The sequence below is a fragment of the Athene noctua genome, chromosome 3 (genome assembly GCF_965140245.1).
Source record: "Athene noctua chromosome 3, bAthNoc1.hap1.1, whole genome shotgun sequence".
NCBI lineage: Eukaryota > Metazoa > Chordata > Aves > Strigiformes > Strigidae > Athene > Athene noctua.
Window position 1 is genome coordinate 56,061,876 of NC_134039.1, and position 13,521 is coordinate 56,075,396.

At 35.7% G+C, this 13,521-nt stretch overlaps 1 protein-coding gene across 6 annotated transcripts in view; it reads right to left on the bottom strand.

The window, feature by feature from the left end:
* PNPLA8 (patatin like domain 8, phospholipase A2) overlaps positions 1 to 13,521 on the bottom strand; it is a 39,430-nt gene that overhangs the window by 18,513 nt on the left and 7,396 nt on the right. For all 6 annotated transcript variants that reach the window (XM_074903097.1, XM_074903098.1, XM_074903096.1 and 3 more), the window contains 3 exons: positions 8,635 to 8,806; positions 3,638 to 3,695; positions 1,339 to 1,533 (listed from right to left, as the gene is read on the bottom strand). In XM_074903097.1, the coding sequence (XP_074759198.1) occupies positions 1,339 to 1,533; positions 3,638 to 3,695; positions 8,635 to 8,806 (425 nt within the window). The remainder of the gene's footprint in view (positions 1 to 1,338; positions 1,534 to 3,637; positions 3,696 to 8,634; positions 8,807 to 13,521) is intronic.

Sequence of the window (13,521 nt, forward strand, 5' to 3'; positions counted from 1 at the left end):
TTTGAGCATAGTAAGATGTACCATACTGGGCATGCTAGTAGGGGGGAAAGATCTTAAACAAAAAGGGGAAACAGAATAAAATGGAAGAACTCTCAAAATCTGGTTGATGAAGTAGCACCATCCTGTCCTCCATGGGAATCTTTCCCCTTCACCCTCTAACTTATATAGAGACTTTATATAACTGAATATAATTATTCCATCTCCTTATGTTAATTCAAAATATGGAAGTATGCTGGGGTTTTTTGAGATTAAATTCTAGCTGTTTTTCTGTACCAGTAATTCTGTTCATTATCTCTTAATCTAATGAATTCTTCACTATCTAAACCCCTTATTTATCTATTTGTCTTTAAACTTCAATATTACTTATGCACATTACAATGCTAATGAAATTCCACAGCCTTTTAATGGACACCATAAGAAAATCTGTATGGGATCCAGGTACATCTTATTATTCAAAATATGCTATTATGGCTTTCTACTAGTTAAGGCTAATGCTATCTGGTTCAGTCACCCTTTGTAATCTTTTCTGTCACAGATCTGCACCAGATGATTTTAAAAATAAATACTATTAGTTTTAAATAAATGTGTAGTGTAAAAAGGATTCTTTTAAAACTCAGAGAACTACAGAACAATAAAGGGGCACTGGAGGAAAAGAACGCAACAGTTAAAAAACTACTGAAGAAATTAATTTGCCTTGCTCTTTACTAATCAGGGTCACCAACTGAAGCTATAATACAATAAAATAGCATACACTGTTGATAGGAGACATTGCTTTATCCTCAAGGGAATTTATTTTGCAGTTGTCCTCTGAGTCTAATCTTACTGCCGTGGCAGCTCTTACTCTTTTTACTAGCTCAGAACCACAGTAGAGCTATCAATGGAAAGAATTAAAAGTAGATCGTGAACTGAAATTACTCAGTAATAGAAAGAACACCGAAATGCATAACTTGATTATTTATTTTTTTTTTTCCACACTTTACAGTATTGTTAGATTTTAAGTCCCACCATTTGTTTAGGGAAATAATGCTCAAAGAAATACCAGTTGTAACCAGGAAGTAAGAGGCAATTTACAACTCATATAAGGTTTCCTTCCAGGCAGAGAAGAAAGGAACAGCAGACGAGCTTAAGTTTTTTAAGAGTAAAATTTTTAAGCCTATACCCTTTCTAGTTCTGTAAGGGTTATATATGCTAAAAATTTCCTTTCTTACCCCTATCCATCTTATATTTCCCTTCTGCTACCAACTTATTTGGCTTAGTTCTGATTCAAAAATTCGGACAAGTTTTTTCTCAGGTGTAATATTGACTGGAACATATTTACTAAAGAAGATTTTAACTTACCTGATGAAGATCGTTGCCCAAAACATATTCCTGAAAGTAACCTGGTGCAGCAGATGATGCTCTAATGGCCTGCCACAATTTATACTGACAGCCTCCAATATAATGAGACTTAACACCAGGAAAGTGATTGTAGTTTCTAAAAACAAATGCTTTCAGTGGTGTTCCTCTGTTTACAATGGTGCTTACTGCAGCAACCTAGTGAGTTAGGAGGAACAAAAATAGTTATATATAATGATAATGGTAACAATAATATGAGAACGACAGCCTCCCACAAATGAAATTCAATTTATAGTTTAAATGTGTCTCTGGAATCTTAATCAGTTTGTTATTTACTTTTTTATAATGCCTAAATTTTAAAAAGTGAAAGTTAAAAAAACCCCAAACAAACCACAAAACAAACCCCCCGAAACTCCCTAAAGAAACTCCTATTTTTAACCTGAAATTAATTGTTTCCACTGGTTATTCTGTTTCTACCAATATCTACCCACTGATATTGAACCAAAAAGTTGGTGTCATCTATATGTTTTAAAAATATGTTGCCTTTATTAATAGTTCATTCTCAAAAGCAGCAATGCGACAATGGCATTAAATACAAGTGGTAGAAACGTCAATTTCCTTTTCCAAGAAAATGATTACCTAACATTGCAACCTGAGTTAAAGGATTACAGGAAGAATTTCTCCTAAAGGAAAAAAAAAGATTCAAACATAAATCCTTCAAGGTTTTTTCTAAGGATGCTGAAATGTTATTAACAAAAGTCACATATGTAAATCTAAGTGAAAAGCCAAAATGGTAATTTCCATAGAACAAAACTAGTGATGATGCACCCAGCCTGGCTGGCACTGTCAGAACAATACTCCTTAGCAGTCAAGTGGGTGTTCAATTCCATTTTGTTTACTGTTCTATAGAGTAGGGTGTTTTTGTGAAACATTACTCAACAGCACTAACAGCTGGCACTGTGATATCACTGTATTCATTTCCATTCTTCAGCTACATAAGTCAAATAATTTAATTCACAGTACGTCCATCCTTACAGAAAAGTATACCTTCTGTATAACAATGCAGAAGCAAAACACATGCATAATTCATACTCCATAATTTGATGGAGGAAAAGTTTCCTGCTTTTGTCAAAGGGAAGCTTTGGTTCTAAGCACTGCTAGAAGCAGTAAGAAAAAAAACTTCGGAAAATTTAATGGAAAACTTATCAAACTGATGGTTGAATTTATTTTTGGTAATACCCATACATGCTTCCACTTCATGATGCGGTCTAACTTGTAAAGTGCTGAGCACCTTCTGGAAAATTCCATCTTGCCATAAATATAACAGCAGCAGAGCACACAACTGCATGTTTTATTTTGATTTTGCTGTGCCTTGTAAAGAGTGCCACCACTGCCAGCACTACAAAGCAATTACTGGGAATAGTTAGTTTCAACTCTATTTATATTCGTATTTTATTACTGAAGAACATGGAAGAAAGCCAAAGATCCTGGTTCAAAGATCAACGTAGGATAGCTTTTGTCTCAGAAAGCAACATACCACTCCAGGCTTTTCATGTCCTTGTTTTAGACATGGACTAGGAATGCAGTGTCAAGCACATGTTTCCATGTTTAGAAAAATGTGACCATTTTCCATTTAACAGTGATGTACTGAACATAGTGCTATGACACCGAAACACCTGTTAATTACAGATTGTTCTGAAATACATGCTATTTTATTTCTCTTCTTTCTTCATACCCTAATCCCCCCCCCGCCAATACCTGTGCTTTCTTTCTTATCTTTCACTCTCTGCTGCTGCTGTATACAACACCCCTCCAATTAAATGATGCCCTTCACATCATACAGGAAGAGTAGAAATCTCCGGGCCTATGAATGTGACTGGAGAAAACCTGGTAATTCAGCTGAAAGTTAGGAGGAACCCTGTTCTCTCACTACACAGTAACACAATCACAGCTGACATGACAGAATTGCCAGATGCTGGAATTCTCTTACATGAAAAAAAAAACCAACTTTGCACAACTTCAAGAAGTTGACCTAGTACTACCCTGCTTATAAGCCTTTTAACATCTCTGAAACATATTTTAAAGTACTGAATTTTTAAAAATATTAGAAATTGCTGCAGAAGTTTAAGAATCCAATGCATTTTTATCCTTTAAAAGCATGGATTATCTCATATGGAAGCTTGAAGAGCTTATCAACATTGAGTGTTTAGCCAGTATTCTTCTACGGATACTCCTCTTACTCATTAATCAACAGTACTTGTGAAACACACAATTAGTATTCACCTCAGAAAACTGTACTTACCTTCGGACATTTTGAATTTCTTGCAGTTTCAATCATAAGATTTGAGCCCATTTTTTCTCTACAAGTAAGTGTAAAAAAATTGAAAGTGTTGCATCAGTTCAGCACAAACAAGAGACATACGTTTCTACCATTCTTCTGAGAACTTTGCATTTAAAAGAAGCAAGGCTTGTATTTCACTTTAATAACTGAATTTCTATGGTTGACTTCAATGGACCAATATTTCAAACCTTCTGGGCTGTTGGAAATAAATCTGAAGAGTGAATGAGGTCTTGATTCAGTTACTCCCTTCACCACAACTTAACCATAAATCATCAGGATTACTGAACTATTTTGTGAGAGGAAAATGAAGTACTTTGCTACACTTAAGAATCAAAAAAATCAACACCTTTATTAAGTGCTTTTATAGTAATTAAAATTACTCTCCTGAACTGTTATGAAAACAAAAGCAAAGACACACGATTACATGATTTAGAAGAGAGTGAAAACATTTTCATATAATCTTCCACAACAGTAATTCCATATGCATTTAACATCCCTTTTTGAGGTGGAATTTTTTCACATGCATACTTTTTTATAAATCTGACAGTGAAATGATCAGCACTGTTATTTAACATCACATCATAATTAGGGTCAATATTCTAACTACCTTCTAGAAAGCAGCCCTCCTGCACAGTGCAGGAGACTGAAGGATATCAGCATACTAACCAATAATATCATATCAGTGTCTATTTCAACTTGGATTTGCTTACAGTAAAGCTGTAAAACTCTACAGAGTGGGTGCTCATCCATGACAATTCCAAACAGACTTTCATTTACATGAGCAAGTTTTCTTCCTCTGCCTGAGCACAGTCCACACAAACATGGGTGGTGTGTCTACCTTACTCTGCCAAAACGTTTTTCAGTACCGCCATGCTAAAAAAGCATCATTATTAAAATAATAAAAATAATTAATAATCAAAATAAAATCAGTAAAAAAGTAAGGTGATTCCATGTGTTCTTGTTCAGAGATCACCCATCTATAGCTCTCACTATTATGAAACAGTAGGTAGTAGTGCTTCCACTGTTAAAAACCAACACCCATTATCAATCTAGTCAGGTCACAAGAAAAAAGAAGCTTTAAATGCTACGACAGCAGTAGTCCTCAATGTAGGCAGTAAACTGTATTTGGAAGCAGGACAATTCATTCTTCCACTAGTGGATACCTCTTTCTGAAGGATAACTGTGCATGAGTCCTTAAGAGGAAGGAATGAAGGGAGACAGCTTCTCCTCCTAGGATCAAAGACTGCTGCTGATACAATTCTTACATCAATAGTGCTGGTTTATTTTTTCCAATAAATGCATTAATTCCACTCTCACAGTCACCAACCAGAAGGGGAGGAGTGCCATCTGCACTCACTAATTGATTACAGGAGGAGACGAAGGCACACAAAACCACAAAGTAGGAAAATACAGAAATAACAGATGAGACTGACACAGGTGAGATATGAAAATATGAAACATCTACTGATTTGCATAATTTTTACCTACTTCTTTCTAAATATCTGCATTAGGTATTTTTTCCCACACCCTGAATGCAAAGATTAAAAAACTGCATAAGCAATATCCACTGCTTAATTATAGGGATCATCAGACTGAATAATTATTTTCTCACATCTTGTTCCATATGAAGGCCAGGAATTGATGTTTCAGAGTAGATACAAGAAATCCCTGAACTACTATGCAACTTTAGACATTAAGGTCTAAAGAAAAAAGTCTAATATCACCTCCAAATTTATTTTAGTTTAGTTGCATATTATATAAATGTCTTTGTCAAGCACCACTGTTCAATTATTTTCTTTACTGAAGTCACAACTCAATTAATTCCAGAGTTTATTAACATACTGTTTTAAAAGAAAAAGTCTCCTAGATTTAATTTTATTGAATAGTCCCATGTTCTTGAGGAAAAGCTGAGAACAGTAACTCTCAAGATCTCTTACTATCTCAAATTACTGCTTTGTTTGCTTTTTTTTAACAATAAAGAGTTCTAATCCCTTCATATGAGCTGTCTTTAGGTCATTGGCTATTTTTTACCAATCTTGCAACAGAAACATTCTGTAAAACAGGGTAACCGGGACTGTAGATAGTATTTTAAATGAAACTGTGCTATGGATTCATATAATGGCATTATAATATTTTCTGGATTTTCAATCCCAACCACGACACACTGAATCATCTTGTTTCACCACAAGCATACAAATGTTTCATTAAACTGTCCATGACAACACCCAAATCACTTTTGTTATTAGTTTACATCCTGTAAGGACTTTACATTTTTCTACTTATGGGTTATGACTTTACACATAAGCTCACCTGCTATCCTATTTTCCCATTTATCTGCTTTGTTTGTGTCTGTGTGACCTATGTCCTCTAGACTGTCATACCCAAACAACAAAGTCTCCTTTACAAATGTTGCTCTTTCACTGCTTCAAGTCACTAATATTGCAACGCTTATTTCAATAATGCTATGACAAACATATTGCCAAGCATATGCTTAAAGAAACATTCTAATGGGCTACAGCCAGGGTGCAAACAGTCTGGAGAAAGAGCATTCCATTCAAAATTGTAACTTTTACCACTTTCTAACAACAAGAACAAAACTACCAGGAAACTACAACATCTTTACCAAACCTACACGAGAAACTATTATTGCATGTTCCATAAGGATACAGAACATCTCACTGATAACGCTGCAAAATCTCTTAAGTATGTCTGGAGTGACTAACTGGTACAGCATGTGTTGTCTGTCTAGCTACTGGAGAGCAGTTGCAATTTATACAATTTGTGTAACAAATACTGGTTTGCAGTATTATTACTTGTATTCCCAAACATATGAATTATCCACTATCAACACAGAACATTTAACTTTTACCCTACCCTTTATACTGTTGTTGACTGCTTCTCAAGATTAAAAATTCCCAGTATGTGATTTTAGTTAGCTTGTGAAAATCCCTAGCTGCTCACCAAATTTCTCCAGTAGCTTCTCAAGACAGTATGAAAGAAAAAAATTGTGTACGTAAACAACAGTTGAAAGAAAACAGAAAACTTGGAACTATAAAACAGGTTCCTCTTACAGGTGAAACTGAATAAAGCATTACATAGACTGATGTATGGTAAGTATAATTTTCTGCACAAAATAATAAAAGTAACTGATTAAAACCAGTTGTCAAATTGTAATTCAAGGAATACATAAGAAGAGTTAAAATAAACATATATGCAAGACAAAACCAGTTCCCTAGAGCACTGAGGATAAGAAGTTAATTAACCAAAATTTTAGTTAGATTTAGTTAATTGCAATTAGTTGCAATTTTCTGAAATGGAATTTATAATATGCCTCATGAATGCACACAACATTAGCCTAATGCAACATTAGTTTAATTATTTTAAATAAGAATACTTTCTGACAGAAAGTAATACCATCAATATCACGGTAGGTCTAAATGTATATTGCTTGCCTGTATATTGTAAACAGATACTCTCTATTTCAAGCAAGACTGACAAGTCCACTACCATTTAAACAACAAAAACTCAACCAGCGCAAGGCTTTTAAATTTAAAATAGAACATAAAGCATTTTTTCCACACAGTAATTGAAAGCCAGACCTGACCTTCTCACTGCCATAAAGAGATACTATATAACCTTTCAATTCCCTTAGTTCTAGGCTTCCACACCCCAAGGAAGTCTGGAGGAATCCACAGTGTTTCAATAAAATGTTGTGTAGGCACAGCATCTCCCTTAAACACCACAGAATTAGGTCAACAAAAAGTCATTAGTTGATCAGTAAACTTAATTTTTAATTTAATCTATGAATAATACAATAATTGCGTGGTTTCTGTCAATTGCACAGAAGTGCTTTATCTCCCTCACGTGTTACATGTAGTTGGAAAGAATATTAACATTTTAAAGGCATGTAAAATACTTTCACATGAGGTAATTCTGATTTTCACAAGACTTCTTTTAGTTGGGCAGGGAAGGAAAAGAGGGAAGGCAGAGAAAAATATTTTCTAAAAGAAGAGGAACTCCAGGTATATGAGAAGAAAAACCTCATGATATTAATTTGATAAATGCATTTATTTCTGAAAATATGCAAGAGCACAGAGAAGTTCTTGGAAGCCTCTCTCTACTTCAGCAACATGAGATGCTTAAAACTCAGGCAGAACAGGTATTCCCACTATAATGTTCAGAAAAAAACACTTTCAATCCCATAAAACACAATAATCATGTTCCCAAAGGAACTTGTCATTACTTATCCAAAGAAATTTTTCACTGTTTTACATTTGCTCTCAGAAAAGGTTGTTTCAGTTCTTTCAGTAGCAATGCCTGCTTACACCATTTGGGAAACTATGACATTAGTTTGCTAAAAATTATAAACAGAACTATCAATAACAGATAAATAAAACTAAATAATAAAACTTGTAGCGTAATAATTTCTTCCAGTAACTTCTCCCAAATAGCCATTAATGCATTTGTATACGTATCTATGAACAAATGCCATTTCACTGGCAACTCTGACACAGAGGGTATTTTTTTAATTGCAATCCTTACAGCTTATTTGAAAGAAAGGGGCAGTAGGCAAAACCCCTCAATATAGCAGCTAAGATTAAAAATCCCTACTACATCACATTATTTCATTGCTCACCATGTCTCCTATAAGAAAAAAGGCACAGCAGGTGGATAGTAAAATTTGTAGCAGACCTATAATGAGTCAGATCAAGCAGAGCTGGCAAGCATTCAGGAATATAATCAGAAATCAGTGCACTTTATTCCCCAGAAACAGAAATCGTTACATTAAAGGCTTTCAATATTCTGGTAAATATGAAAACAGCTATTTCAAAAGAATGAGAGTATATGCTAATCCCTTCTAGTTGTTTTTAGAATTTGCTTACCAGTGAAACAACAACAAAACCAAAGGCTCTCAGGCTTTATACTAATTATTTTTCATCTGATCATTTTCTACTTACTTGAGCATTTTTTCCCATATATCACTGTCATAAAAGGCATGGCTCCAACCCATTTTGACTGTTCCAACAATGACATTCTGTTTAAAAACATCTGATCCTAATTTGTGATACAGTTCTTCACAATCATCCAGAGGGATATGGAATAACCCCAACATAAAAGCTAATATAGCTCCTGAAAAAGAAATATTTTGAAATGTAAAATATAGCCTGAAGTAAGATTATAAAGATGGATTACCATTTAATGTAGTTCATAGATTAGCAGAATATGTCTTGAAAAGGAAAGATTAATTGACATTTATATCACTAAATTCCTATTCAAAGTTCAGAAATTGTTTTAAAGTAATGGTTTTAAACTGAGTACGTTTTAAAAGGACATATACAAGATAGGAAGAGTCTACTTTCAAAACAGAACTAAATTGCAAAATGAGATTATTTCATTTTGCAGGTTTCATCCCTGCAAACCAGTATATGGCAGAAAGCAAACTAAACCCACTGCTTTATTAGGAAAGATAAATGAGTAAGAGAAATCTATGCTGTGGTATTAAAAATGTATTTGGAACTATCCGGCAAACTGAGTCAGTAAAGAAAAAAATTCTGAAAAAGAAGGGAGTTCTGACTAGTTTGGAATACATCTGGTTGCAACCATTTATTATTAGTCATTCATACATACTGCCATCTAGTGTGTGTCTAAAAAAATTACGACCCACCCTTGTAGGAACAAAACAACAGTATCCAAAAAGCACGGTTGCAGAATACCATTAAAAAGACTGTGGAAAAATACAATTAATGCATCACTACAATTCTTAGAAATATTAAACTGAAAGGGACATATACAACCTTTAAATCTACTTGTGCAGTACTGTAAGAACATGTCATTAAGCATTAGGAACAATTAGGACACACTGATTCTTCCAATTTGGAAATGAATGCAATAGGTTTGAATAAAATGAAATAGGAGTAAATTCTTGAAATAGAGTAAGAATAAAACACATATACAGAAAGAACTACAGAAATAAAGTTACAGCTGGCTTTAAAGGAAACATAACTTACAAGTTTCTTTTGCTCTCACAAACCCCACCACCATGATAGCTGAGTGTCAGTGGATTGGGGGTCTCAATTTTTTAAAATGTAGCACACGTGTAACATAACCTGGGCATACTTGACACATTAAAGTTTCATCAAGAGAAACTTACTCAACTGTCAAATCACCAAATCCCTGTATTCAACACAGACTAAAAATCTAGCAACAGAGAAACACCATTTTTCTAAGCCATGCAAAATCTCTGCTACCTTCTTTTCCTCTTAACTCTCCAGAACCAATTCTACAATATCATGCATCTGCTATTTCGGTGAACGGTTTTAAAGACAAAGAGCCAAAATTCTTACCAAATGAAAACTCATTTTCACTTCATCTCTTAAGAAACACCACCAAAAACTGCAGTCTGCATCAGCATGCAAGTGGCAGTAGATAATACCAGAGTCAAGGTACACATCAAAGGGCTTTGCTGAAACCTGCTGGATGGTAACAAGGCAGTCACAGGAGAGTAAGGCCCAAATCAAAACCAGAACCTGCACTATATCAGATGGTCCAGTGAAAAAAGTTTCTGATGCTTCCATCACATCCTGCTCTATATCACAGACTCCTACACTCCCACTACCATCTCAGCCTTGACAGCCAACACTTCAGGGGGAAAAAAATACCTAAATAAAGCCTGGGAGGCTAAGGAGCATATCTTGAAGAACACCGGGATACAGTTGGCTAGTAAGACACAAGATTGGCAAGAATATAACCTGAAAGACAGAAGTATTCCTTCCTTATTAAATACTAGTAAGACTTCAGCTGAAGTGCCATATCTGGACCTGAATGATGTTCTTCAAAAAAGACGTGGACCAACTAACCACAAGAAACACCACAGAAAAAAGTCCCCCCGAAACAATCACGGGTCAAGGAAATCAGTCTGTAAGGAAAACCTGAATAAACAGACTATGACAAAAGCCTTTAAATGCACAGAAGGCTGCTGCAAAGATAAAAGAATATGTTACCTATGTTCCTGGGGAGTGAGGACAAGAGGAAACAAATCTGAACTGCAACAGGAAGATCCACATTAGACATTTGGATTTTTTTTCATCAAATGTAAAGTCAGCAAAGCACAGATTTTCTGAAGACATCTGACATGATTCAAAAATGCTAGAAAATTGCCAATAGTGAAACACACACACAGCTGATCCTTCCAATGGGAAATGAGGTAACTTCCTAAGGATGCTTCCAGCTCTGTAACACCATGACTTGACTTATCCATGAGTTCTTTTGAAAAAAATACTTCTCCCATCAGAAAGGTTTCCAAAATGTATTTCAAAACTGGGAAGACATCACAGGCAAAACAACCCATCAACACAGAGGGATGCCAGCTTTTTTTAAGGAGGCTCCTCATCTGCACACCCCTGAAGCCACTAGCTCTATGCTGTTCTTAACAACTTCGGAGGAATAATTTCAGAGAATATCCTTATGTGAAGTCTTTATGCAAACTTCACATACATCCAAAACTGATGATCAAAGAGATCAGTATAATTCAGATGTCTTTGCAGTAAAATGCACTGGAAAACAATATGCTTAGATAATCTTTGATCACAGTATTTCCATGATCAAATCCCTCATATGATGCATCTGAATGTCACTAATTATTAGCTCAATATAGGAAATTTAGGAAAAACTGTATTTCTAAAATTCTTGGAGCAGGCCAGCACATTTGAAAGTGTGGCAGCATCCACTTTGCTTGATCACATACTTTTGATGTTTTAATTCAGTCACAGGGAGCATTTTATAAGTGCACCACTACTGAGAAGTACTTTTGATATACTGGGAGACTGCATGAGCAGTGAAAAGAACTTACAAGCCACATCTGCAGCATTAACTGCAGATAAGTTGTCCTCAATGGGTTAAGTGCTCTGTGCATCTATGAAAGCCATGTCACATGTTAGAGGAGTGATAATCACCCTCACTTATAGAACTCCTGGTAGCTCAGTTCATGGGGCAATGGCACTTCCTCCTCTTAACTGCCTTGTTTTCATCTTTGGATTTTTGCACAGAACAGGCACAAATTCAGTACCGAATTTACATTAACCTAGTTCCCCATTAAAAAAAAAACTTCAGTGGCCATCACTGTATTGTATGTGCTTGCAGATTTTCTGGTGTTTCCAAGCCCAAATACTGTGCTCAGCAATAGGCAAATGACCTAAGTATGCTGGGCCCATTACACTATCATTACAGTGATCTTCCTCCATGACACCCTGCATTTACACCTTATGAGGACCAGTGAAAAGAAGTACAGGGAAGCTAACTACAAAGACAGACCCTGTGAGGCTGAATTCACAGCAAACTGATTATTGCTAAACCTCAAAGGCACAACACCTAAATTATATTAAGAGATATGAAAAGCACAGCAGAAAAAAAGAGAATCATAATGGACAAGAGGCATCCTTCCTATCATTTGATACATCAGTCTTCTGAACCACAATTCATCCAGGTGCAAGGTCCCGCAAACTGAACACAAACTGAAATGGTAAAGTACACTGCTAGCACACACTGACAGATACGTACAACCTCTCCCAGCCATGTCTTGTCACCCACTATTTCAAGCTGGACTACTGCAGACAAAAGTTCGATAGTGTAAACAAAGCTTAAAAGAACACATTAAGCACTTACTAGCAGTTACAAACCCCAAAATCTGGTGAAGAATTAAGTTAGTTCTAACCAGACTAGTGGGATCAAATTAAGAACACCAGGCCTCTCTATCAAAGATAAAATTAAACTTTATTATGATCAAAAGAGACATTAGAGAAGTGTTTTATAGTGACACTACCTTCCAAAGAAACAACCACTTCTAAATTAACAAAGTATTTTTCTCAAAGACTATTAAAAATGTAAAGCAGGGAACTATATTCTCCCTTCAAACAACTTCTGTCTAGCAGACCTAAACATTCTCCTCTTCTTTACTATTTTGAGACTGTTAAGCAAACCTCTGGAAACACCAACATTTTATCTACTCATGGTGATCTACATTCAATGTTATCTATGAATTAAACTGGATGGAAGAGAAGTATTATTGTGCAAAAAACCTGAAGAAGGTGGGTTCCTGAAGGAAACTGAGCTATTGAACTACACCATATCTCATGTTAGAAATCAACATTATGCTGTTACTGCTCTAACATTGTTTCTGAAAGAGATGACTGTCTTTTAAAAAGAAACATGCTTTAGAGTTTCCTACTTTCTAGGGAGGAGTAACTTACTGAGTCACAAGAGTAATTAAGGCTGGGAGGGATCAGTGGAGGTCATCTAGTCCAATGTCCTGTTCAAACAGGTTCAAATAGAACAGGTAACTCAGGACTTGTTAGGTCAAGTTTTGAGTATCTCCAGGGATGGAGATTCCACAGCCTGTGCAGGCAACTCCTTCCAGTGTCTAACCATCCTTGTAAGGAAAGCATGATTCCTTATACCTAATTGCAACTTCCCACATTTAAACCTGTCTGTTGGCTTTTCTCCTAGCACTGTGCACCTTCAAGATGAGTCTAGCTACATCATCTCTGTATTTTTCCAGTAGTTGAAACAACAGTGAGGCCTCCCCTTAACCTCCTCTTCTTCAGGCTGAATAAACCCAGGTTTTGCACTCTCCCCTCTATATCATGACCTCCAGTCCCCTGAAATACTTGGCACTCTGCCAGACTCACTTGGTATGTACAAGAACATACCCAACAGATTAAGGGTTTACTGAGGAGCTCAAAACTAGACATATAGTTGCCAAACAGAGACCCTTCATCTGTTGGGTATGTTCTTGTGCATACAAGCCAGTATGTGGCCAGCTTTCTTTGCTGCAAGTGTAACTGATGATT